Source organism: Sturnira hondurensis, unplaced genomic scaffold (assembly GCF_014824575.4).
Source record: "Sturnira hondurensis isolate 20B ecotype Veracruz unplaced genomic scaffold, ASM1482457v3 Scaffold0016663, whole genome shotgun sequence".
NCBI lineage: Eukaryota > Metazoa > Chordata > Mammalia > Chiroptera > Phyllostomidae > Sturnira > Sturnira hondurensis.
In genome coordinates, this window is record NW_028089294.1 from 6,038,630 (window position 1) to 6,065,990 (window position 27,361).

Genomic DNA, 27,361 nt, shown 5'->3' on the forward strand with positions numbered 1-27,361 from the left:
GCAAGCTAGGCCCTGGGTGATGCTGGCTCACAGCATTGACGGTAGATATACCTTTTGCCCATGTTGGCCCAGAAAACCCTCCCATTGACTACTAGGAGGGGAATAATAGGAACATTGAGTACACTTTTCACCAGGGCTTTGGAAGTTTCCATGGAGACAGGAAGGCTTCACTTAGGCTTTGCGTGGTGATTTAAGGGCATCTGTCATCTCCGCTGGCTCTTGGTACCGAGGGGCCCACGCTGTTTCACTTCCCTCAGCCTCAGGTCCGTGATCCGGGGCTGTGGAGAAGTTGGCAGGGTTGTAACAGAGCCCAGTGGGACTCAGTTAATTCCTCTTGCAGCTCTTGGGTTTCATGTACCACTGGAGTGTTACAGAGTTATAATTCTGCCTTCCAAGATGTTAATTAGACAGTGAATTCAGCACCTGGTATGGGACTGAAACGTGAAACTCCAGAGAAGAGATGGTCTGATGGAGACCCCACCCCTTCTTAAGGCCTAGTTCCAACCACCCCACCCAACCCCTTCTCCTAGAAGACGTTCTTTCTTGACTGCCAGGCCCACCGTACTTCTTTTTTTTTCTGAGTCATTCCTTTGGCATTTTCCTTGAGGTCAGGGGTCAGATGTCATCATTTGAACCCCCTGCAAGCATTGGCACTTGTTCTCACACATGCTCAATAAGCCAGCTGGTGTGAGAGGACCCAAAACTGCTTCTGTGAATGAATCAATAACCAGGAACTTGCAGAGTAAAGGATGGAGGGTGACTTTTCTCGGGGCCTCCTAACATACTAACCAAGCCTAGGATCTCATCCACATAATCTTGCTGGCTTTTCCTTAAGAAACTTGATTCTTAACTCCGCACCAAGCTCGGTATTTTCCAGTAGGTGGTCTGTTTGCAGGCTTATTTGCTTATACTCAAGGCCTGCCTGTGAGAACTGTTAATTCAGATGATCTAATCAAAGCCACACAGGAGGCTTTAATGACGCTCCTGCACCCGCTGCTTTCCTCCACTGTACCCTGATTCTGTTTAAAGAAGCCCAGCTATTTTTCCAGGAACTTGGAGAAAGCTGCTGGAGGAGGAGGCCAGCCTCCTGCCACGGCTGTGTGTCCCCACTGGCCTTCTTTCGTAGGGTGACATAAGGTTTTTTCTGGACCAGAACTCTCCAAGCAAACCCTTCCCAAGAGGCCAGAGAGCCAAGCCTTTCTTCTGACTGAGGATCTTGAGTATGTGAAAGATCCCAGCCTTAAGATGAACATTTTCACTTGGTTAGGACCTGAAGCCCCCAGGAGCAGCATGGACCGTGAGAAGAACACAGGGTCTGGTGACTGGCAGGGATCCTGGGGCCTCCGGGTGCTGCGTGCGCACTTCATCGGGGCCTGGCCACACGGGCGCCTTCACTGTGTGCACTTTTCTGTAAATACAGCTCATTTCCATCCAGAGTGAAGCAGAAGAGACAGTAAGCAAGAGGACAATCTACACAATTCAGGGGCTTATGAGGGGCAGAGGAGGGCAGAGGGGCAGCATTGGAGAGACATGCTCTGGCAGCTTCAAGGCTCCATTCCACTTTTTAGGTCAGATGTTAGGTTCATTAGAATTCTTCCTGTTATGCTTCATAACTCATGTAACATAAATGTTATAAATGTCCTTTTATATGTGTTTAATAATAAGCTAAATGAGGGTATAGAAAAGAGAACCTGCAGATTCTGTGGTCAAATACACCACAGAATACACCAGGGTTTGAATCTTGTCTGCCACTGACTGGTGGCATGGGTCTCGGATGGATAATATAAGCTCCCAAAACCTATGTTTGCTCATCTGCAAAGTGGGGGGTTGCAATCTACAATTAATAATTCAGTTGACATTTGGGCCCTGGCTGTTATAGCTCAGTGGATTTAGCGTGGGCCTGAGAACCAGAGGGTTGTAGGTTCAATTCCCTGTCAGGGCATAGGCCTGGGTTGTGGGCCAGGTCCCCAGTGAGGGGCGTATGAAAGGCAACCACACATTGATGTTTCTCTCTCACTTTTTCTCCCTCTTTTTCCCTCTCTAAAAATAAATAAATAAATAAAATAGTAAAAAATAATTTAGTTGATGTTGGGGTATGTATTAAAAGCGAAATATAATGTGTTATGAGAGCATAAAGGGGTGAGACCACGCCTAGTTGAGGAGGGATGGGGTGGGAATGGGGTGGTCAGGGAAACTGAGAAGGCAATGTCTGAGCTGCGTGTTGATAGGCTAGTTTTTAGTATGCAGAGTCAGCCCCTGGATTTGCGTCCCCTCATACTAGATCCCATGGGGAATGTGAGACCAGCGATGCAGAGAGGCCTGGAATTTCTGAGCCACAGAGGACTTCAGAGCACGTTATACAACACACCGTCTTCTATCCTCAGTCTTCTGAAAGAAATGAAGCCCAGGAGATAATGTGACTTGTTCAGGCCCCTCTGCTGATGAGCGACAGAACTGGACTAGAAAACTTAGCGTCCCTGTTAGGATAACACCCTTCTAGAGCTTTACGTGCTTCATATTCGGTCTTCACTAACAGCTCTTTGCCATAAGTACTATTACTATTCCTTGTTTACAGATGAAGGAATTTATGCCTAGAGTGATTAAGTAATCCCCTCAAGGTCCTACAGCTCAGGGTAGAATTGGAATTTAAACCCAGTCTGACCACATTCCTAATTACTACCTTGCATTTCCTCCTTCCAGAACCTCGGCTTGCAGTGTTTCTGCTGAACTGTGGCATTTTCCCTGTCCTCATGGAGCTATGGTCTTTTTGGGGAGAAGGGTCGGCTTGGGGAGTCAGTCAGTTCATTGCTTGGGCTTCATTTCCTTCCCTGGCAACATTGCAGAAGGGTGAGGGGGGCGGGCAGTCATACAGTGTTCTTGGAAGTGCACCAGATGGTAGGTGGAGCTCAGACCAGTTGCTCATGACTCTGTCACCAGCGGACAGAGGAGTTCGGACTGTGTCCTGAGGCAGTGAGGAGCCAGTGGGTGGTTCTGGGCACTAAGACATGAAGAAGAAAGCATGGCTTTAGGAAGGTGGATCCTGAGAGGCATTTACCTTCCAATTATGTCTTTCTGGAGACTGGCCTCCCAGGAGGACATGCCTGGCTGCTTAGGTCCATGGAACCTGTGCTCTAGGAATTCTTGATAGGAGGACTCATTGTCATTGTTTGCATTCATGTCTCTCTTCAGATGAGGAAGGTTGAGTCATAGTTTGGACTTACAGCAAGTTCTCGCTCCTGACTGGAGTCCCCACTTTGAGATGTTACCTCCACTTTCACTCAGTGTCCTGTCTACCCACTGTCACCCCTCCCCCACATTTATTCCCAGTATTTCTACCCATCTCCTACTGAGAGACCAAGGGATCCTGGATGGGATTTCATAACTGATATTAACTGGATCTTCTTCTAAGTTGGTGCATTATCTTAAATTAATCTTTATCTCAGTATTATGAGGAAATTCCTACAGAAATATTCTTTGTATCAGCCTCAGAAAAATGTTTGTTTTCTCCTTCTCATTGCCCTCCCCTCAATTTGCATAATGGTGAGAAAACAATACTGCCACCTAGTGAGAGTCCAGAGTGTGACCTTCAGCGCACCTCCTCCTGACACCAGTACATTATTTCTGTGACTAATAGTTAAACTAAAGAGCAGTCCTGAGTGCAATGTTCTTCCCAGTTTACGGCTCCAACTGGATTTTCAGGCCCCCTTTCCACTCTCTTAAAGCTTGCAGTTGCAAGTCTCAGTGGGGCTGTTTGGTGTACCAGCCAGGAGCATTAGAAAGATGCAGGGAGCCCTACTTTCCCTTACTTCTTATAGCAGTCTAACGATGTAAGTACCCGTATGTCCATTTGCAGGTGAGGAAGTCAGGCTGAGAAAGATTCACTTGGCACCTTTGAGCACCTCACACCTACCCGAACCATGTCGCAGCTCTCCCAAGGAGTACATGGATTATCGCCTGTCTTGCTCTAAAAGTGTTCTACCCAGACACTGAGGCACAGGGTTGTCAGGCCCCGGCCATCCTGCAGAAGGGGGAGACCTTTGCACCCTGAAGGACTCCAGCAGGACTGCCTGGGTGAAGGAAGCGGGTCTGGAGTTGGGATTTGGAAGGTCGCATTGGAGGAGAGCATTTGGTAGGTGAAGGCTCAGCAGTGGCCCAGGAATGGGGTGTCTGAAGGCAAGGACAGGCTGCCGGTCCGGAGCCGAGCCTGGTGTTATGGGTGAAAGCCCAGGATGCAGAGCCTCGAGAGCTAGTTTGGGGCCCTAGGGAGTCACCATATCCACTCCCGTGTGACATTTATACACTGGGAAGCAACACATGCTTGATGGAAGAAATTAAAACGATGCAGAAGTACATAATGCAAAAATAAATAAATAAATAAAAATCACCTCCAGTCCTATCCTCCCCCAGAAAACAGGATTAATAATTAAAAGTTCGGTGTATGTGCTTCTAGATTTCCTATGCCTGTAAAATTAAATAGATAAATCTGTCCATTCATATATACATAAGTCCATATATACACAGATATAATGAGTTACTTTAAATAGGGTTACTTTTAAGATACAATTTAAATTTTTTCTTGTCATAAAAAAACTTAAAAGTGTATTGAAGTCATCTTTTAGCTTTGAAATCTTCTGCTGTTGAAAATTTTGAAAATATATAGAAATAAATCTGCTCTCTTCCAGCTTCAACATTTGTCGGTACCTGGCTCATCTTGTTTCCCTACTACCCTCTCCATAGGTTCCCCCCCATTGGACTGTTTTAGAGAAAATTACTGACATCATACAACTCATTTGCAAATATGTTTGTATATATCTCAAGAGATAAGAACACTTTTAAAAATATATAACCACAGTATCATTATCACAGAAAAAAGCATGAATTCTATTATGTAAATCAAATGTCTGGTCAGTATTCACATTTTTCCAGTTGTCTTTTTTTTAAAAAAAAATATTTTATTGATTATACCATTACAGTTGTTCTATTCCCCCCCTTCATTCCCCTCCACCCGCACACTCCCTCCCCCACCATTCTCCTCCCCTTAGTTTATAACCACGTGTCTCAAGTTCTTTAGATTCTACATTTCCCCCACTATTCTCGCCCTCCCCCCTGTCTATTTTCTACCTACCCTCTATGCTATTTTCTGTGCCTTCTCCCCTCTTCTCCTCCTCCCACCCCCCTGTTGCTAACCCTCCATGTGTTCTTCATTTCTATGGTTCCACTCCTGATCTAGCTGTCCTCCTGGTTTGCTTTTGTTTTAGGTGTGGTTGTTAATAACTGTGAGTTTGCTGTCCTTTCACTGTTAATATTTTTCATCTTTTTCTTAGATAAGTCCCTTTAACATTTCATATGATAAGGGCTTGGTGATGATGAACTCCTTGAACTTGACCTTATCTGAGAAGCACTTTATCTGTCCTTCTATTCTAAATGAAAGTTTTGCTGGATAAAGCAATCTTGACTATAGGTCTTTGGATTTCATGACTTGGAATACTTCTTTCCAGCCCCTTCTTGCCTGTAAGGTCTCTTTTGAGAAATCCGCTGACAGTCTGATGGGTACTCCTTTGTAGGTGACTGTCCCCTTATCTCTTGCTGCTTCTAGGATTCTCTCCTTCATTTTAGTCTTGGCTAATGTAATGATGATGTGCCTTGGTGTGTTCCTTCTTGGGTCCAACTTCTTTGGCACTCTCTGAGCTTCCTGGATTTCCTGGAAGTCTATTTCCTTTGCCAGACTGGGGAAGTTCTCCTTTATTATTTGTTCAAATATGTTTTCCACTCGTGGCTGTTTCTTTCCCCCTTGTGGTACCCCTATAATTCGGATGTTGGAACGTTTAAAGATGTCCTGGAGGTTCCTAAGCCTCTCTTCATTTTTTTGAATTCTCATTTCTTCATTCCTTTCTGGTTGGATGTTTTGTTCTTCCTTCTGGTCCATTCCATTTATTTGAGTCCCAGTTTCCTTTCCATCACTGTTGGTTTCCTGGACATCTCCTTTCATTTCAATTAGTTTAGCCTTCATATGTTCCTCTAATTTGTGACTGTAATCAACCAGTTCTGTTAGCATCCTGATAAACAGTGTCTTGAATTGTGCTTCTGAGAGGCTGGCAATTTCTCGGTCGCTTAGAGTTATCGGCTCTGGGACTTTGAGTTCTTCTTGTGCCATCTTTTGGACTGTTCGTGCCTGTTCCGTAGCAGGATCAGAGCCCTAAGGTGTTCACTAGAGCAGGGCAACTAAGTCGCTGGGTTGTGACACTGTATGTGGGGGCGGGGTCAAAGAGGAACAATGGCGTCCCGTCTGCCTTCTCCTGCCGCGGCCCTCACAGGTCTGGCAGCTGCCACTGTCACCGGGCCCATGCATTTCGTCCCACTGAATGCAAGTGTGCCACCGCTGTCAGCCCTCGCCCCCTAGGGCCTGCGTGGTCCGTCTTACTGTGCGCGAATGTGCGACCGCGGTCGGTCTGCCCCGCACCCCAAGTGGTTCCGGGCTGCCTGCGCGCCTAGGTCTGGGGATCTGTCCTGCCCGACCCTGCTCGCCGCTGGCTCCGCCCCTCTTACCATCCCCGTTGAACGGTTAGTGGTTGTCAGACTTCCGTATAATTCATTTTTCTGTCCTTTGGCTGTGTCTTTGTTCTCCAAGCCTTAGTTGTATTCAAACTTGGTTGTGGGAGAAGGCACAGTGTTTCCACCTATGCCTCCATCTTGGCGGACTCCAGTTATCTTAAAAATTTCTTTAAGGCAGCTAACATATTGGAGTTATGATTCAAATAAGGCCCATACTATTGCAGTTGATTGATGCTTTTTAAGTCTCTTTTTATTCTTAGATTTCTACTCTTTCCTGATCCTTTTCCTGTTTTTGCCATTCATTCGTTGAAGAAAGTAGTACTCATTTGCATTCTTGATTCTGTTGATTGGGTCCCTGTGGTATCTTTGCACATGTTCCTCTGTCCCTGTATTTCTTGTAAACAGGTGATTAGTTCCAGGGTCTTGGGCAGGACCAGATTTTATTCATTACCACAAAGGGTGGAGCTTTTTAGGCAGAGGGATGAAGTGACCAAGAGCAAGAGTGTTGGCTTTTGGAAGGAAGACGCTTCCCTGGCCTCCCCAAGCAGTCCCTTGGATTTGCAGGTGGGAGACAAAGAGGGTGCCCCCCAAACCTCCATAAGGTTGACTTCCAGGATGCTTAGCTCTGGGAGGTCTCGTCTCATCTCACCTTCTGGGGGGCCTCTGGGACTATCTGATCCCACCATCTGGTCATCCGGAGCCAGCTGACCAGCAACTGGCTGTTGAAACAAGTAGAAGTCTCTAGCTTTCTCCTCTTGTGGTTTTGCACTGACTTTCTTCCCTTCCTCCTGTAAGTCATATATCTTCATATAAACAACATAAAAATGCTTTTCTTTCCTCTTCTCAGCTGGTTTATCCCATTGACAGTGCCAAGCCACCGAGAACAGGTTACCTGTCTCAGCTCAGAGCTGGGAAAAGCAGCACAGTGTTTGCAGAAATTGCTGGTGCTGTTGAAATACTTCACACATCATATCACAAGTTCCTGCAGGAGAATCACTTAATTTAGGAATTCAATGATGGGCTCCAAATCCCACTCCCCACCCCATCCCCAGAGCCCATCTTCAGCTTCATTTTTCGTAAATGATCATTCCCAGTTTCTCATTGATTAGCCCCTCCCCCCCCGACCATGGGAATAAATCACATTTCTTAAAGACAATTAGGTTGCTATTTTCTGTGAATCAAAGACCCAGGAACAGAGCTGCTAATACAGGGCTTCTATGCAGACATGACATTAAAGCAATTGAACTTGATCAATTAATTTGCTGTGTAGTCTTATCTCAGTGAAATGTATGCTTTTTCTGTAGGCCATCTGAAATATTAAAAATAGTTTTTCATCACTTTTCTGAGTTCCTAGGAGTCTGGGATACCAGAGTGTGGAGTTCCTTTTCTTAGTTACTGCATTTATCAGCCTCCTTCTTGGGGGGAACCACAGGAGGTAACCTAGCCTGGGCTTCTGCCTGACCCATCCCCTCCTTAGTCCCTTCACTTAAAAAACAAAGGTATTCTTTGAGTCCTAGATGAGTCACATTGTTTCTAAGAATCAGTAAGTAATAAATGGAGGTCAAGTTTGAGCCTAGTCTTTGGTTATGTCTGATCTTTATCAAAATCTTTGTTATTTTTATTATTTATGCACAGAGGTTGTCCATGGTATGGGGCATCCCTCATAGATGCAGCCTGTGAATTGGGGGTACTCCTCCTCAATCTGCCATATAAACTCTTTTGAGCTGAGTAAGAGGAGGAATGCTTTCTAGACTAAGCTGCCAGTGCTTCACCAGGCCTCTTCTTTCTGTTGTTCTTCTGTCTCTGGCCCCGACAAGTTCTCACAGGCTCAGCTGCCCACTTCCTGGGAACCTATGTGGATTTTGGAGACTGTATTTACGTTCCTTTGTGGAGGGAGTATGACACAATGAAACCAACCCCAGACAGACTTAGGTTCAAATCCCGAGGCCCTCCTCGGTAGCAGAGTGGTGTTTGAGTCATTTAGAGCGTAATCCTCAGTTTCATCATCTTTAGCATGGGCTGGCGGTCCCTGCCCCAGGACTGGGGTGGCCGCTCCAGACTGCATCTCCTGTCCTTAGCATATGCCATATGCTTACTAAATGGCAGTCATTGTCACTGCGGAGAGGCAGAGTTGGATCCAGCCTCCAGGAAAGGGGGGATGAGAGAGACCTAAGATAGAAGGCCAGTGTTTTCTAGATAATGCGTGCTTTTGTTTGACCTTAGACTTGGGAAGGATGGTTGTTTTTTATGAACTACTCCCTTTTCTTCCTCACAGGCTCTAGACTAAGTTGAGATAATCAGCTCTTTGTCATATTATCTCCGGAGTGATTTTTTGGTTGATTGATTATATATACATGTGTATGCACGTGTGCACACACACGGCAAGGGGTGGACTCAGCAAACCTCTGCCCACAGGTGAGCCTGTGCTTTCTGGCAAATCGTCAGCCGTGGTTGCATCATGTTCGAGTCCACAGAGAGGGCTGGGTGTCAGAAATGGTTTGTAAGAAACAGCTTCTCAGTTGACCCTAGTCAGGGGCTTCCACTGTATTTATTATTCTGGTACTTTTTGTCCCAGCGAGTTTTGCTCTTACAACTTCAAGATAATCCATTTATTTACATGCGCCTTCCCGTCCCAGTTGGATCACACGTACAAGCAGCTGTGCGCTGGCCCCGGCGGCCAGCGTGAGCTCCCACGTTGGTGCTTGGCGGCCTGGGTCCTTGGGCAGGCTTGGGCTGTTTGTTTGCCTTCAGCTGAAGCTCTAAGTGCTGGAATGAGTCCCACCTCGTTTCCACACAGCCACCTCAAAACCCGCTTTGTTCCTGGGTTACGGAGGACGGAGACTCGGGCTTTTCATTAGTTGTGGTAAGAATGCGAGTTCTCTTGGTGTCACCCTGCTGGTGTTGCTGTCCTGTAGTTAGCCTTTTTATTGAAAAAAAAATTTTAAATCACTATGTGCACTTGTACACACACACACTCCCACCCACCCAAGGCTGCACCCTGAAGTTTACCTTATTGTTGGTTTTCCAGGGACAGAGAGACACTGGGTAAAGTTATAAGGAAAATAGGACAAGGCCCCAGGTCAGGAACTGTGTGTGGTTTCCTTAACTGGGGTTCAGCTTTTTTCTCCCTGGGAATTCTGTCTGCATTTTGCTTTTTTTGCTTCACATTTACCTTTGGGTATATCAAAGTGGTTTTCTTACTGTTCAATCCCACCTCCAGTGACAGAGATAGAATTCACTAGAACACGAGTTAGGCTCTACATGCCAGCCAGGAACACATTCTTCCTTAGTCTTCCAGATGTGGGGGTGTTCAGTATCCCACCTGGTCGTCTGCTCACAGGTGGTGTTTCTCTTGGTGTGGCCCCTAAACTGCCAGTGTTAGAGTCTTCCAGGAGCTGGGGAGTGTGCAAATGCTTGAACTCTACTCCAGACTGCAGTCTGAATGTCTAGTGGTGGGGCCCAGGAGTCTGTGTGAGGAACGTCCCAGAAACAGTGTTGGTCTGTAGATTAAATGCCATCACAGAAGATAAAGTTGCTGCCTCTGTTCATTTCTTTCTTTCTCTTTGAGGCTATGACCTCGCACCTTGTCGGGATCCAACCTGCAGGCAGTTTTGTTTCATTTCAGTCACTCACATGTTCATCCACATGGACCTCTCTGTTCCCAGTATCTTTTCACTGGTGCCAGGATAATTCTGTGCCTGTCTTCAAGGAGCTTGGTGCCTAGTTGGAAAGGTAAGGTGTGCTCAGATTAAAAGACAATTGAAGGCAAAGAAGACTCAGTGCAAATGTGCAGCATACACTGAGTTTGAAAGGAAGGGAGAGGTGTTGGCCTTGTGGGAGGCCCTGAGGAAGATGGCGTGGGGTGTGAGGGAGGGGGGAAAGGTCCTCAGGGGAGCCTGAGTGCCACGGCCCGTAGTGGGTGAGGAGGGGCTCCTAGCCGACCCTTGGAGCAGGCAGAATCGGGCTGGTTGTGAAGGAATGTGACTCTGGGAGAAGGATTTCTTTTGGAGAGCTTAAAAGATCATCAGATTAGTTGGCATTTAGGGGCGAAAATTTGGCAAATCATTGCTATAATCAGGATCAGGTTGGGATTTGCCGTCAAAATACAGTTTCCTAATTGGGTCCATTCTTTCCCTTCCTTTAGTTCCGAGTGCCCTCCGGTTCTACAGCCCACATTCCATTCAGAGGGTCTGAAGAAGACTGGAAGCAAAGTGTAGATAGGACATTCCGTAACTTAAAAAAAATAAGACTTTTATTATGAAAAATTTTAAACACATACAATCATTATCATAACTTTTATTTAACAATGGAAATGCTAGCCCCAGAGGCAATATTATGTAGTTCAAGAACAGAAAACACTAATCTATGGAATTAGAAGTCAAACCAGGGGTTCCTTCTGCTTGGGGGGAGAAGTTGGCTGAGGAGAAGAGGAGTGTGGAGGGATACGGATGAAGTTCTTTGTCTTTATTGGGGCTTTTGTGGCTCAGGTGTATACATTTGCCAAACTTAGCAAACTGTGTACTTAAGATTTGGCCGTTGCACTGTATATAATTCTGCCTCAAAAACAGTCCCCCTTCCCCCCTAGTTTTCTTCCACTCCTCTGATTTTATCAAGGAGAAATTCTCAGGTTGGGGCCAGAGTGCCGACAGCATCTCCCTAATACTTAGCTCCCTTTTTGAACAAAGGCAGAAGGTTTCAGAAGAATATTATTTTGTTTTTTATTGCATAAAAATAATCATTTGACCACTGATAGTAGCTTTCCTGAGTAGCATTGTATTTTTTAAGAAGAGATGTAAGTGGTAAGCAGATCAAGTGGATACTGCGAGGTGGCGAGTGAGTGGCGGGCATTTGAGAAACAGTAGTGGAACTGGGAGGTCCTGCTTCAGGGTTCCCCGTGGGGCAGAGGGGACGGCTCTGTTCTTGTTTGGAGTCTCCCAGATATTACTCGTCGAGTTCAGTTTTGTTTTCTGAGCTCATGGTAGTCATTCCCTGCAGTGCTAGCAGCAGCGAGAGTTGGGATTAGGGCACTTGAGGGGGACTGGGGGAAATATGGAAGGCCCAGGAAACGGAGTTGATGGGAGGAGTTCAACCAGAGGCGAAACTCTGACCTTCACCTCACATGTGGCACAGGGTGACTGGGAGGCTTGGCTATGCTGTCAGAATAAAGTAAAAACAGGGTCACAAAGAGGCCTTGAACCCTCTTCCTTACTCACCTATTATCGCACCTCTTACAGCCCTCCTCGGGCTCTGCTGCAGGCACAGGTTACAGCCGAGCTGTCCAGGTGCTGCTCGGGCCGAGTCTCACTGCCCTGCTGGGTCATCTCTCCAGGGACTCATGGCCTTCCATAGACACATGATGGAGATCTGTAATTGAAATGAATAATGTACAGGGAACATCAACTGCAGTCTTCCAGTGACTTATTTATGTCCTGTTCTGCTGCGTGCCCTCCGGTGAAAGGGAGCCTGTGCTATTCAGGTCAGCTGTCCGGCGTCTTTGTGTAGCCCTTCGTCTGGCCAAACTGTAGGATTCACCCAAGTCTCCGGGAGGAGTTCAGGTGCCAGTTGCTGTTTAACCACCTTAACCATGGACTTCCTAGAAAACTGTGACACCAGCAAAGTTGGATCCCTTACCCCACCTGCCATTTCTGTATGCCATTTTTATGCCCACTTTGTCTCTTTTTGGCTTCTCCTCATACCTTCTTTCAGCCATGCATTGTATCTTTAAGTTTCATCTGCATGTGTCCTAATTTGCTGCAATAAGACAAGGTAGGTGCAAAGGGGCCTGGCCCCTCTCCCAGGGACAGAACAGGCCTTTGGAGCACAAGCAGGTTTCTTTCAAGCACTGGAGATTCAAGGGAGAAGGTAGAGTATTTTGTGTGAGAAGTCAGAGGTGGGGGCAACCTGGCAGGAGTCCAAGTTTATTATCAAGTAGCAGTAAACCTTCCTAGGAGTTATAGCATGACCCTGTTATGACCCTGTGCTGCATGGGTTCTAAACAATTGATTTGTACTAGTCCTCCAACAACCTCCCGAGGTGGCCACTCTCATTACCCCGGCTTTACGCAGGTGGAAACCCAGGGCTCAGACAGCTTACGTTACTTGCACAAAATTGCAAGGAAATTGTAGAGCTGGGAGCCAAACCCAGGCAGTCTGCTTCGAGAGCCTCACAGGGGGCCACAAAGCCAGTGTCTCAAATGCGTCTGGATTTCTTAGGTGGCTGCACCAGGAACTAGCATCCCATGGGTGTGGGAATCTGCACATCAAACAGAGACCCTTTGTGAATTCTACCTTCTGCTGTGTTTAGGAAGTTCTGCACCAGGCCATTTGTAAGTGATGTGCTGTCCCTCTGCTGGGTGGAGCCTGGGCTGTGGGTGTAGGCTTTGCTGGGAATACGCTGGCAGTGGCTTCCTCCCGACTTCAGTTTGTGTTCGCTGCGACAGAGCCTAGCCCTGGGAGCTGGGTCAGAGTGGGGCTCCAGGTCCAAGAGGTCAGTTAGCAGGCCTATACAGTTTTGGGGATGGATTTGGGGAGCAAATAGACATCCTATGAGAACAAAAAAAATGGAGATGGGGGAGGGACTCACCTATACCAGAAGAGCAGCTCGGGGCCCCACGCTGGTCCTCAACACTGGGTGACCTGGGCCACAGAGCCTGCAAGTGGTTTGCGGGAGGGGGAAGTTCACTTGCAGGGCCAAGTAGGTTTCCAAATGTCTCCTGGGACTTTGATGGGAGGGGAGGGGTAATGACACTGTCGATGCCAAGAGCTCTTCAGCCAAAGGTGTCTCATAATATCTTTGTGATATATTTGAGTTCTATATAAGATTTCACTCAGAGAGGGAAAAACATGAAAAACAATGGCCTTATTGTAGAAACAAAGTAAACCTGACAAATTGCTTAAGTACTCAGGATTCAGGTTATTATCCATAGGAGTTCTGCATTTAAAAACAGTATCTGGATGGTGGGATGTGTGGCCTGGGGGGGATGGTGCTCTGCACAAAGAATTACAGGCTTGGAGGCCCTGTGCAGTGGAGATGTGGTTAGTGGGAGGCCCCCCAGAGCATTGGATTCTACCAGCCGAGGAGGACTCCCCTGAGACTTGGCTGTGCCTGCTCTTAGGTGTTCAGAGTTGGTCTGTGCCCTGGGGCCAAGAAATCCTGGGCTCAGGATCATCCACTGTGTTTCTTGGGCCTCACTCTATTCTGACTGTGACAGTGATTTCTTCCTGGTTAAGCTGAGGTTTTTCCTGCTAAAAGGCCTCCTGCAGATGCCTGTGGCTGCCAGGAAATGAGGCATTCTGGGCGGCTGCGATTGCCAAACAGCTAAAGATCCATCCCCTTAATTGCACTTGCTTTTTATTATTACTATTTTTGATGGAAGAAGTCATCCTATATATTTCAGCCTCCATAGGTGCTATAATGAACTCTGGGCTGTTCTTAGGATTATTGGTGATGTGGCACCTCGTTCTGCACACGGTACCTTTATTAAAGGCTCCCGACTAACTCTTCCTTGTGCAGTCTGCAGTTACTTTAGCTTTTCTGTCTCTTCCCTACTAGCAGTCCCCTGTCACTGCAGTCAGGGGACCCGCTTCTAATAGTTTCTCTCTTCTTTTCTACCCGCCCCCTCTATCACTTCTAATTTGCTTGATTCAGATCTCCTGTGGGTTTAAGAGCCAGATAAATGATCTTCATTTGAACAGTGTATACAATGAAATGAAACAAGCTCCCCATAAGGACTCAAGGGACATTCAGCCTCCAGGGATGTTCATGGGCATCATAACGTCGAACTTAATTGTTCATCCAGATGCCTTTATTACTTACTTCCTATTTAAGGTAGACAAAGTAGTACTGTCACTGGGGTTTCTAGATCTAAAGAAATAGATGAAGATAAATTTTCAGAGTTCTTCATCTTCATAGGTCGAAGATAAGTTGATCAGAGAAGTGCATTGACTTAGATTAGTGGTCCTCAACCCTGGCTGTATTTTGAAATACTATTCAAATACCAGGATCAGCCCCATCCCAAGCCCAGGAAGTCAGAATCTTTGGTGGTGAGTCCCAGGGCATTGATATTTCTACACGTCTCCTTGAGATTCTAACATGCAACAAGGCTGAGAACAACTGATCCAGGCCCTGGCAAAGCCACTGTGCCGAAGGCCTGTGTTCCTGGTCCTGGCTCCCCAGGAGAACCACCTGGCGGGGCCAGGAAGGGTCTGAAAACCTCCTTGCCAGCGTTTCCTAATGAGCAGTCAGGGTTGAAAGCCACTGCTTTAAGATTTTTTTTTGGTCTGCAATATTGCTATTTATTAACCTGTCTGCTCTGAGAGCCTTGGAAATCTTTTCACGTAGCAGTATTTTTCTTGGAGATGATGACAATCTTTGTCTTTAGATTAGCTTTCCAGGTCTACATGCAAATGGTGGCACTTGTCCATGCCAGTGCGACATGAAGGAGAGGAGAGCTGTAATCAAACCCCAGGGACGCCACAGCTCTGTCTCTGACCATGAGGCTGGAAACCCGGGGAGCGGCTGCGTGTTGCTGGGGCTCTCCAGTGGCGTGCGGAAGGACCAGCTTTTGTGATGGCTGCCCGGGCAGAGCTCGCTTGCAGAACCGCCTCCGTTGTTCACGTTCGTGCTTGCAAAAATGCACATAGACATAAGTGAGAGTGTCATCCTTCAGCCTTCAGATTAAATGCACAGCTGAATGAGGGACGCTAGAACTAAATCAGTGCGACAGAATTCTCCAGGCTTGCATGAAAGCCGTGCTTTGGACTGAGATTCAGGGACAGGGATCACGAGGATATGTGTCCAGGAGCTAGAGTGTGAGAAAGCGTGCAGGATGTGCCCAGAAAAACACACACGTGCAATCTCACTGTTTTAGATTCTCGAATTCACTATGAGGGCCTGTGATATATTTAGCCTTGTTATCAGTGCTTAGAGCAGGTTTTCAAGGCTCGTAGGATGTATCTATTAAAATAACCTATGTGACTTGAGTCGCTGCTCACTATAACATTTTTTTTCCACTGAAATACAATGAGAGGAAATGGGGCTCCAGGAAGTGGCCATTATATCAGGGGATCCAAAGCAGCACAGGGCCGCTCCAGTATTTACACACATTCTGGCCATTGTGCTTGCAACCTTGGGTAACCCTCCGCTTTTTTCTGCTCCTTTTTAATCTTCTGCAGACTTGGAAGGTTATCACTCTTGAGGAGGGATGTACTGAGCTCTGGGCCTTGTGGAAGTTGGCCTGTGAACGTATTTTATATCTCTTTCTGTGCCTTCCTTGGAAGTTTTCAAGGTTGTTGATTCTCTAGCCAAGCAGCTGACAGTATCATTTTGTGGTCTCGATGGTGGCGGGGGTGGAGAGGGGGTGGGAGATGACTCTCTGGGAGACCCAGGCCTGTGCTTGATTGAAGACCTCTGAGAAGGCATCTTCTCATCCTCTTAGGTGCGCATCCCCCAGACCCTGCCTTTTATAGTCTCCAGCTCACACTTGGATAACAAAGGAGAGGCTTCTGAATGGCTTGTAGAGATACCTCTGACTTGTCAGGAGGTTGGGGGTGGGGTAGGTCATGGTGGCCTGCACTCGGCAACCCTCCCCCCATTCCCACCAGATCAGTTTCCTATGTCCATTTTAGGTATTGAGCTTTCTGAGAAAGAGGACCCTAATACTAAAAAGCTGAAATTCACTGCTCAGAATAACAGCGTACTGGATATGGAAAAGATCCCGGGACTCGTAGGTCCTGCACTGCATTCAGAAGAGCAAAGGCCACAGCTGAGCAGGCAGAAGTCCCAGTCCAGAGCATCCCCCGCCCCCTGCACCAGGCAGCCTGTTCGAAGTCCCCCAGCCTGGCCCTGCACTGGTGAGATCTCTCTTCCTTCTTTCAGGCACTGCTTCAGGCCAATAGGATTCACACTACACTGTGTTTCTACGAATCCCTATTTTTTCTCCATACCCTTACTTTCTTGAAGAATGTAGTTGACTAAATGATCTTGAGTAACCAAATAGAACCCTAACTAATACCTGCTGAATTAAATTTTCTTACTTAAAATTTTTTTTAAAACCTCACCCAAGGATGTGTTTATTGATTTGAGAGAGAAGAGAGAGAGAAACATCGGTGTGAGAGAGAAACTTCTATTAGTTGCCTCTGGTATACTTCTTGACCGGGGATCAAACCTGCTACCCAAGGATGTGCCCTGATTAGGAATCAAAGCTGCAACATTTTGGCGTGCAGGACGACGTTCCAACCAACCGAGTCACCCAGGCAGGGTTGAATTCTGGTAGTTTATTCAACCTCATAATCTTTATGGGCAGCGATGCAAAGCAGTTTTGCTTTCCTTAAAGATAGCCTTTTCTTGATGTGGGTTACAGGCTCATGTCTGTGCCTGCTTGTATCTAAGCAGTGCTGATGCTCAGCAGCTCATGGCCGGCGGTAGAGCATTGTGGTTGAGTACAGACTGCGTCCCTGGCTGCCTGGATGGGAATCCTGGCTCCATTCCATACACACAAGAGGCCCTTTCTGGGTCTCGGCTTTCTCCTCTGTGAAATGAGGACAATGGGGCCCGTGCCATAGGGCGTTGTGAATAGTGACAGGCCCATAGGTGCTCGGTGGACATCTATTGAGCACTCAGTAATGTTCTGTTATTGCCCCTGGCCACTTCCTATCACTATCCTAAAAACACAGCGAGATAAACCACCCCTCCCGCCATCCCTTCACTTTTCTTTAGCTTATTCTGCCGGCTTTGACGCAGAAAATGGTGGCCGAGTGTGGCTTCTGGCTCCAGATTGTCCAAGATCATGTCCTGCATCCGCCACTCACTAATCTGTGACCCCTTGATCCCTAGGTTTCCTCACTTGTAGAAGAGGATTAAGAATAGTTTTTTCCTCCAAGAATTGTTCCTAGGATTGAATGCAGTTAAATATTCACAACATGGACTGAGAGCTCTTTGATGACCATGAGAAAGCAGTGAAGGATCCTTCCTATTTGTTGGATCGGGGCGAGTGGTGAAAACCTGGGGCTCTGAATGCTCCTCGTTCACTGTCTGTCCTGGCTTCTCTTCTCTCCCACTTGTTCTCCTGTCTGCGGTTGGTTTGACGGTTCAGGGGGAGGGAGGCAAGCTGAGAAAGGAAAAAAAGAAGAATGCATGCCTAGACTTCCCCAGATCCCCGCTCTTTGCAAACCCCGAGTGCTTCCCAGGGTTCCAATGTGTCTCTGCGTTGAGAATGCCTGGCTAGTCCAGGTTGTTTTCCTGTGGTAGCAGGGAGGCTTCTGTCAAAAAGCGGCTGTAAAAGGCAGCCTCGGCTTACTCGCTCCTGCTCTTGCTTTTACGCCTGCCTAAGTTATGTGGGCACTTAGCCAATTCCATGTGTGGGGTTCCGTTTCCACAGCCCTGATCTGCACCGACCACTGTGTGTTGATGGAGGCCATCAGGAGCCATCAACAGCAACAATTGTTTAAATTGCCCTAGAGATACGTGTGGAACCGGGATCCAGGCTCAGCTGAAACCTGTGCAGTTGCCTGTGAAGGAGAGAAGACAGGATCCCTCTCCTCCTCGTGAGCCGTCTTGCACTGCGTCACAGCTGTGCAGGTGATTGAGTCTTTGCTTCCCTCCGACTGGTTCTGGTTATGGGTGTGTGAACAGAAACTAGTAGATATGGATTAAATCCACAGCAATCCCACACCCCCGTGCCCAAGTCCCAGAGAACATAAGATTCTGAGCATCCCTGAAACACTGCCTCATTATCGTGGGCCACAGCCCAGGGATCCGGCTGGTGACCCAGGGAGACGCAGATGGTCCAGCTTGCTGCAGATGGAATTGTCGAGCAGTCAGGGCAGGCTGCTTCCCCAGGAGTGCGGCATCATTGATTTATGAATTATGGCCCTTTTAAACCCTCCGCTTGCCTCCTCAGATATCGATGTTTTAAAAAGCGATTTCTCATGTGGATCCTTGTCAGAAACACATGCACACCGCCCGAGATTGGCTCTTATGCCAGAATAAATGGAGTGGCGCACTCTGGGCTGAGGCTTCCTTCGGATAATGAATTATTCAGGGAGAGGTTTTTGTTTTTGAAAACGGCAAATGCATTGGCAGGATAGACAGGAAGGAATTACACTCCGGGTTGGGTTTCTTATCTTTTAGGGAGGGGTTAACTATCCTGAATGAAGGGAGCAGCTTTTGCTTCCTCACTCATGCCTTATTCTATCTAGCGCAGATCTGGAGGCAAACATTTTCTGTGGTTCAGGTTCCCGGGGGAAGAAACCAGGCATTGCTGCTGCTGCTAGAAATCTCAGAGCACGAAATGGTCCAACAAAGCCCTCCCTGGAGGGGGATGTGTGACTGACTGGTTTCTGTCCTCTTCCTTCTGAGGGTCTCTGACTTCCTGTGTTCTCCAGGCAGTGCCAATTTTGGATATCTGAAGCACTGTCCTTCTTCATTTTTAATTATTTGAAATAGTACCTGTAGCCATCATGTATTGTTTACCTGCTGTGTGCTTGTCACCGCTCGATAGTATAGTGTCTCACTCAGTTCTCATGGTACCCAATGGGGGAAGCGCCGTGGCTGTTCCCATTTCTTTTTTAACAGGGGAAGAAACTAAACTTCAAAGAAATAGATCACAGACAGTAGAGTGATTCAGACACAGTTTTTGTTGTTGTTTTTAAATTGAGGATACCTTCATGGATTTTAGAGAGAGAGAGAGGAAGGCGGGCAGGAGAAAGAGAGAAACATCAACTGGCTGCCTCCCATACACGCTCTGACCAGGGATTGAACCAGCAACCCAGGCATATACCACAGCTGGGTATCGAACTCGAAATCCCTTGGTGCGTGGGACAACGCTCCAACCAATTGAGCTACCTGGCCAGAGCCAGACACAGTTTTCATGGTTGGTTTGTTGTCATTGTTTCTCAAACTCTTTTCTTCACTCTCTATGCCCTCTGTCCTTCCCTGTCTGGACATAACTTCTGCCAGGTCCAGGGGCCCATTTCCACCGCTGTGAAGAGGCGAGGCCAGCACTTCTTCCTCTGTTCCAGGTGTCCCCTCCTAGAGGGGACAAATAGAAACTTGTCTCGCTACTTCCAGAGACTGCAGCCCCCATGCTGATGAGCCAGCCCGGGCCCCTGGCCTCACAGTTCCTGGCGCTCTTGGTGTGGATGCATCTGCTGCGGGGCCTGTAGCTCGTCCCCGGAGTTTGTGACATCTTAGCACAGGCCCTTCTGAGTTTAAGCTTCTTCCCTCCTGCCTCTGACCTCTTCCCCTTCTCCATATCTGTGCTCTGTTCTCCCTCACGCCTTAACAGTTGAACGCTTTCAATTTGCCCAGCCTATTGTCTGCTGCTGGCCTGACTGGATTCCCTGCTTGGCCCGAAGATCATAGTCAGCTGCTTCAAAACCACACGCACTGGCTCCCTCGGCTCTGCTTCCCTCATCAGGGGCTTCCCGGGGATCGGCCACTCTGGTCCTTGCCTGTCTCACGTCAGTGTCTGCCAGCCCCACCCAGGTGGCCCGGAGCAGAGCGAAGCTGGACGTGGCCTTCAATCGTCTCCATGCGCTTGTTTGCCACAGATTTCTGCTGCTTTTTTGGCAGTGACCCCCACTGAGACGTGACAGTGCCTTTAAAGGGTTCTCATTATGAAAAATTCCCAGTGTTCAGAAAAGTTGAAAAGGATAGAAAAGTGAACACAGCTTACTTTTCTCTGAGTAATTCTCCCAGCCTCTGTCTCTCTTCACTCTAGTCTTACTTGCATTTCTTTGAATAGTTATTCTTCACACCTCCGTGCCTTTGCCTATACTGTTCCTTCAGTGCCCTTCCCTGCGCTACTTGCCTGACTCCAGTGAATTATTTGAAATCTCCAGGATTCCCACACCAATGCCTGGCCTAGGTTAGTTGTCCCTCTTCGATGTTCCTCAAGTGCCCTGGTGTAGTTAGACTCATGTAGTGAAGGACAACACAACCCTGAAGCTAGATTCAAATCCTAGCTGACATGTGGGACAATTACTTAACTAACTCTGTCTTGATTGCCTTATGTGTAAACCTGCAATAACAATAATATCTACTTCTTAGGGACATACTGAGAATTAAATGTATGAATGTATGTTATGCACTGAAAATAATACCTGATACATATAAGTGCCACACGTGTAAAGGTTGGCTATTACTGATCTATTCTGATAGAGTTTAATATTTACCAAACTGAAAACATCACTAAACTTGAACTTCTGGAGAACAGGCACTGTCTTAGCTTGATTCGGGCAGTCTAATTCCAGGCAAGTCAACTTAACCTATCTGGCCTCAGCTTCTGCATCTGCTAAATGGGGCTCCTGTAATATCTACTTCACTGGCAGCTGGGAGATGAAATGAGTCAACGGAGGAAAAGTGCTGAGAACAGTGACTGGCATGTCATGGTCTGTAGGATGAGCCATCATTACTCACCATTATGCATTTCTCTCAGGGCTCAGATCAAAAATTGTAGAGCTTGAAAGAACTTCAGAGGTCACGAGGCTTTTTAACTTGACAGGTAAAGATAGCAAAAATGTTTAAAAATCATTTGAGGTCACACAGCTCTGTTTGTGATTTATTTGAGTTACAACAATACAACGGAGTGTGTGCCCAGTAGGGTCCAATGCATTTCGGAGAACATGGACTGGAGAGGAGGTAGGGAGTGATGCTTTCCATGAGTGTGGGCTGTTGTCAGAGGCCTCTGTGTATCGAAGCGGTGGGCATCATTATCCTTAAGGTCTGTGTGGAGAAACTGCGCCCAAACCCATTTTATCTGAACTCATACAGCTATCCTTCGTGGAGTTCGGGGTCCAGGTCACCTTACTCTGCCACATTACTGTTTTCAGTGAGCTTTCAGTGAGCTTTCAGTGAGCTTTGGGATGGGGGAGGAGAGGGAGCCTCAGAACTCCAAGTCTTGCTGGAGTTACTCAGGCTCTCTCTGTGACTAAAGTGACCGCACATCCTGGCTTGCCCAGGACAGTCCTGGTTAACACCTGTGGACCCACAGCACACCTGTTCACTCTCATAGTGCCCTTCCTGGAGCTTGGGGGCCACACCTTAAGACTGATTTTGTAACCTTCCAGCAGGCATCTTCTGGGCATGGAGCTGAACTCATTGCCCACCTCAGTTAATCCCCCTGCAAACTGGTGGGGCCCCTTGGCTGTGGGAGGCAGCGGAGCACCTCAGAAAGACAGCCAGCATTTACCCAGGCCCTGCACCTGCTCTCCTCAGAGGGTCGCACCTGCTCTCCTCAGAGGGTCTCACGTGCTGGGGCAGTGGTGTTTTGGAATGAACGGCTGGAACGCCACACACTCGGGAAGGACGGCATTGCACTCCAGGGTTTTGTTCAGTTCCAAGCCCCGTCTTTCTGAATTGAGACTGCCTTGGCATCTTCGGTGTTACATTTTTAGCACAATGCTGCTTCGCTCTCCCTCAGTGGAAGTTGAGGGGTCCAGGTCTCCTAGTGGGGCTCTGGCATTTAGCTGGATTTAGCTGGAAGGAGAATGCAAATTGCCAATACAGCAAAACCATGGGCTGGGCTTACTGAGCTCCCTTGGTTTGCTGAAAACCAGGAATGTAGGTTTGTTTCTATTTCCTCATTTTATATTCCTGTGAAGAGTTCTCAGGAATGCATACCACGATAAATCCAGGGGCTGGCTCTTTTGCGTGCAAGGGTTCCAGGAGGCATACCTTGGAAATATTGTGGGCTCAGCTCCAGACCACCGCAATGAAGTGAAGCGAGCCTTGCAATAAAGTGAGTTGTCATCTTTTTGCTAGCAGAGAGTTTTGCCTTCAACCTGTAAAAAAAAATATGCAACACCTGTGAAGCGCAATAAAGCAAAATGCAATAAAACGAGGCACGCCTGTGCTTTCTCCCAGGTAGGTCTGAAGGAGCACAGCAGAGACATTTGTGCAGTTGAAGTGCATAGCTGTTCCCTCGGATTAGGGTAAATGAGATGATAAAAGGCAGATGGGAAAAATAAAAAACAGGAATTTACATTCTGGAGCATATCAATATAATATGAGCTAGGTTTTACTCTATTTTACAGTGGGGGAACTGAGGCTCCCCAAAGTAAAGTTATCTGGCTAGTAAGCAGCACGGCTCTGAGTTGAACTTGAAAGTCTAAGCTCTGACCACTGAGCACTGACCACACGGCCTCTTGCATAAGCACATGCACATGCCTGCCCCCCAACATTTGTAGGACCTGACATAGGGGCTAATGGAGCTCTGCATACCATGTGTCTAAATATTGGAACGTGGTAAGTCAAACAGACTAACCGTTAAACAAAATAAGGTCTAGCCTCCTGGTTTGACAGGTATACCTCCAGAATGGCAAGAAAATGCAAAGCCAGAGTTTCATGAAAGTCAGCAAAATATAAAGTTCAGGTTACACATTTCATGGGAATATTTTTCTTGCTAAATTTCATTGTTTTGATCAGTAATTAAGCCTTGAATCTTTATAAATCAAGAATTTGTAATATTCTGTTTCAAATTGTGTGTAGGTCATGTTCAACAAAAATCTTTTCTTCATTGTTTTCAGTTTTTAAAAATGTAAGCATTTTCCTTCACTGGTTTTCCATTTCCTTTTTCTCTTTAATTCTTTCTTTTCTGAGCTCCCCTTTCTTTTCTGTTTCTATGGCAATAATAACTTATACTGATTTCCAGTGATCTAAGAATAATGCAATAAAATATAACTGTTGAAAGTCCAAAAATGGATATACTTAATCAAATATGTAAATTGCAATTAAATATCAAAATTGAAAAATTAAATTGATGTTTTCAAAAAATGTGTTTTGTTTTGAAAACATTCAAAATTATCCTGTGAAAGTAAGAGACAAAGTGTCAGTATAATCACTGAACATTACATTTTTAAATAAAAATTATGTAACTGAAGCCAAAATTGTAATGTAATGTTTGAAAAATTAATGAGATGTTATTAATTTTTAATATTTTTATTTTTAAGTAAACCGTCTATGATTTTTAGGATTCTAATCAGTCTACTTCTAATATACAGACTGGGTATCAGCCTTCTTTTGCTATGTCTAGCCTTGAGTGGATACACATCTAAGAGTAATGTGAGTTGATGTTGCTACATGTCCCCAGTTGCCATGGGCAACTACTAATGCCACCCAAACCTGAGCTTCTCTGAACCACGAACTGGAGTGCAAAGAGAAGCAAGAAAGTGATCGCTTGGCTCACTGAGAAGTATACAAGGTTATTGGTTATTCAAGACTCAGTTGCATTTATTCATGAGATTGTTAAAGAAAGAGCTGTTCAAGTTAATTAATTTACTTCTTCTCTTACCTAAGCACTGGTATAACTCAACTCTCCCCCACACTTCAAAGCTGGGTTTCTTTCCACTGCTGGAAGCAGCACAATCCATGCACCTTCCAGCCACTTGGACGAATTGGCTTTGAGCACCTAGGACAAGAGATGTGGGGCCTGAACTACATTTGTAAAGGGAGTGGATGTTTAGGGTAATGGGTCACACTGGGTCTGTACTGTGTACCAGCTCTTAGCAGCAGAAACACCATCAGTTTTTTAAAAGATTGATTGATTGATTAAAGAGAGGGGAAGGGAGGGAGAAAGGCAGGGAGAGAAACATCAATGTGTGGTTGCCTCTTGTGCACCCCCTACTGGGGACCTGGCCAACAACCCAGGCATGTGCCCTGACTGGGAATCGAACTGGCGATTCCCAGGCCTGCACTCAATCCATTGAGCCACACCAGCCACAGCAGTTTTTTAAATAAGTAGAACGTGTGCATGTTTGTGTTGTGATGTGCATTGCTTGAGGGGGTGTCCAACCTGTGGCCCATAGGCTGCACGTGACCCAGGATGGCTGTGAATGCAGTGCAACCCAAGATCATAAATCTCCTTAAAACATGAATTTTTTGGTGATTATATTTTGCAATATATTTAATGTGTGGCCCAAGACAACTCTTCATGCTGTGTGGCCCAGAGACGCCGAAAGGTTGGATGCCCCTGCAAAGTATTGGGTCTAAGGCGGGGCCCCTTATGCTCAGATCTACAGATGGTACCATTCAGAATTTGGTTTGTCCAGAGGACAGATGCGATTTCTCCTTGCTGAGGTGGCAGAGGGGGTATTTGTCCTAGTCTGGGCCCAGGCAGGGGTAGGCCATCAGCATAGGCAGGGTCAGCTGTTAGAGTTGTGTCATCAGGCTGCGGCTTGGTGAGGGAAGCCCTTAGCATCTGGGTGTTTGGACTTCTCATTCGCAAGCCCAGGAGGGTCTCAGTTGGGTACTGTTCCTATGGTATGCCCTGGGGAGGGGAAGGACAGAGATGTGGGTAGTCTCCTCCGGGCTGGGCAAGTGGTGAAGGATTTCCCCCCTAGTTCTCGGGGTTGTATAATACTGAGTAGATGGAAATGCCACTTACACAGGTGGAGTGGGGAGGGCTGGTGTAGGAGAGCCAAGTTGCCCAAGACTGGATGGCATGTTATAGTCCACTACAGGGCTGCTAGATAGGAGAGGTGTTTTCAAGACATAGGAAGGAACAAAACAGCACGGGCGAGGATGAGCAGTAGGGGATGTACACTTTGACAACATGGGGATTCCCCGGCCTGATTCCCGTTGCCCAGGCTGGAGCACTGCCCTAAAGCTGCACCTAGGCTGGCCACTCCAGGGAGCAGTCAGGTCACCTGTGTCATTGGCCATGGTCTGAGGCCAGGCCTGGAGTACCCAGAGCCCCGGCAGACTGCAGCGCCTGGCAGGTGCCAAGGGAAATTTTAACAAGCACTTGGCTACTGGCTGTGGCAGTAGGCAGCAAGAACGCAGTTTGGGACTTGAGTTCAAGGGCAGCCTCCATTCCACAGAAGGACTAAGGGCTGGAGAGAGGGAGAAAGGAGTGCCAGAGTTTTGGCTGCTAGACAAGGGATCGAGTCAGGCTTAGAACCTTAATGGGGGAGTTTCATCCTACGGAGTTGGAAGTAGAAGGACAAAATAAAACTCGCATCATTACAATTGGGGAAGTGGGAGCAAAACCAGCAGTAAAGCTGGCTTCCTTCCTTCTTTCCTTTTTCCTTCTACAAATGTTCATGAATTATCTCCTATATACCACATACTGTGCTAGGCACTCACACATAAGTGTGAATGAGACATGGTCCCAGACCCACTCTTACCAGGTGATTAAAATCTGCCGTGTCAGGGACCCAGAAGAGATCACTGCAATATCGAGACTAGTACCGCCATGAAGAAGTGCATGGTGACCAGTATCAGGAGAGACGCCTTAGCGAGTCTCAGAAGATGGGTGAGAATTAGCTGATAAAGGGCATTCTGGGCAGGGGGAACAGTGCAAGCCAAAGCAGAGATGCCAGTGAGAGCACTGGAGTGTTCTGGGATCTCTGGGCAGTAGAACATACGAGGCTTGGTGGAGAGCTGTGAGGAGTGAGTCTGGAGAAGGGTAAGCCACACCTGGGGGCGTGGTTTGCTGAGCTCAGGTGTTTCCCCTATGATCTCACGGGCCACGATGATTGGCACAGTGGCCATTTTTAGTGCCTTGATAGAGATTGGATCTTAAAATGAGTTTTGCGGGGATGCATATGGAGAACAGAAAACCGGAGGAGGGAAACCAGTTCACTGGCTGTTCTCGAATCCAGTTAAAAGGCGTCGAGAATGGAAACTGGGGTGTGTTGATTGGAATGGAAGAGGAGGACGAGAAGTATTTGGGAGGAAGAATCCCCAGGAATTAGTGACTGATGAGTGTTGATGGTGAGAGAGAGAGAGGAGCTGAGGGTGCTTCCTGGGTTTCCGGCTCTGGTAAAATACAAGGTAGTGGGAATTTGGGATGCGGTGCTGGGAGGGAACATGGGGGGTGTGGTTTAGGAGCTGGTGGAAAGAGCTCTGTGGAGGGCCCGTGGGGCCACAGTGAGAGTGTAGGTTCTGTGGGGGAAAGGAGGGGAGGTCCCGGAAAGGATGTCCTTTCCTGGTGTCTCCTGGCAGTCCCTGTGGGTCTCTGGGTGGTGACCAGAACTGGTGGGAAACTGAGTCCGAGTTACAGCTTGGCTGCTTATGCTGGTCCTGTGACTGGGCCAGTCTTCTACCCCTCCTCCCTTCCTTTCTTGCAAAATGTGGAAAGTAAGACTTACCATCTATCTAGATTGAGGTTTAGAGCAATACTGTATTTCTTTTTTTGTATGGATTTATTTATTTTTAATACTGTATTTCATTGAGTCTTTTACCTGTTAATACCTATGAATTCCAGATACATCTTACAAAGGTAGCCTATTATACTTTAATCGGAAGCATTTTTTCTTAATGATAGATAAAATGGTCCATCTTAACTGATAGCATCTTAGATTAGATGAAATGCTATGATTAATGTGTGTTTTGAAAATCTTAATAGAGTAAGACAATCCGAGAGTCTTTGACAGCCCACCTCTCCCTGAAGAGGAGGCTGTCTTCTGGCTTAATCTTCCTAACAATAGACACATTAAAATGTATTAAGGCCCAATTCTAAACAAATGGCGTCCACCCTCCAGGGAAACGGAACTACTTTGGAATGCTCCACTCAGCCCTCCTCAGGCGGCAGCCCTGACCGGGTCTCTAAAGGCTGAAAGGGCTTTCCTTTTGCGCCTTCCACAGGGATACAGTTCAGTGATTCTTAGACCTCAGTGTGAATTGGTATCATTGGACACAGAAGCGTAAACATGCATAACGTATACTCTGTCTGTATGTGGTGTGGCTGGTAAGGTTTCCTAGGGTAGTTTTGACCATTTTAATGTCTTAGTCCCTGACTTGAGAACACAACCAGCATCTGTGTAGGACACAGTGTCATTGTTCTCACCTGTTTACGGAGGACAACTGT

The 27,361-nt window shown here is 47.0% G+C and overlaps 1 protein-coding gene across 2 annotated transcripts in view; it reads left to right on the forward strand.

The window, feature by feature from the left end:
• PRKCE (protein kinase C epsilon) overlaps positions 1–27,361 on the forward strand; it is a 477,122-nt gene that overhangs the window by 114,221 nt on the left and 335,540 nt on the right. The window contains exon 1 of one of the 2 annotated variants that reach the window (XM_037066523.1): positions 26,115–26,265. The exons of the other annotated variant lie outside the window; for it this stretch is intronic. Within the exon in view, the coding sequence (XP_036922418.1) occupies positions 26,263–26,265 (3 nt within the window). The 5' untranslated portion in view covers positions 26,115–26,262. Of the gene's footprint in view, positions 1–26,114; positions 26,266–27,361 lie in introns of those variants that run through there. 2 annotated transcript variants of the gene reach the window in all.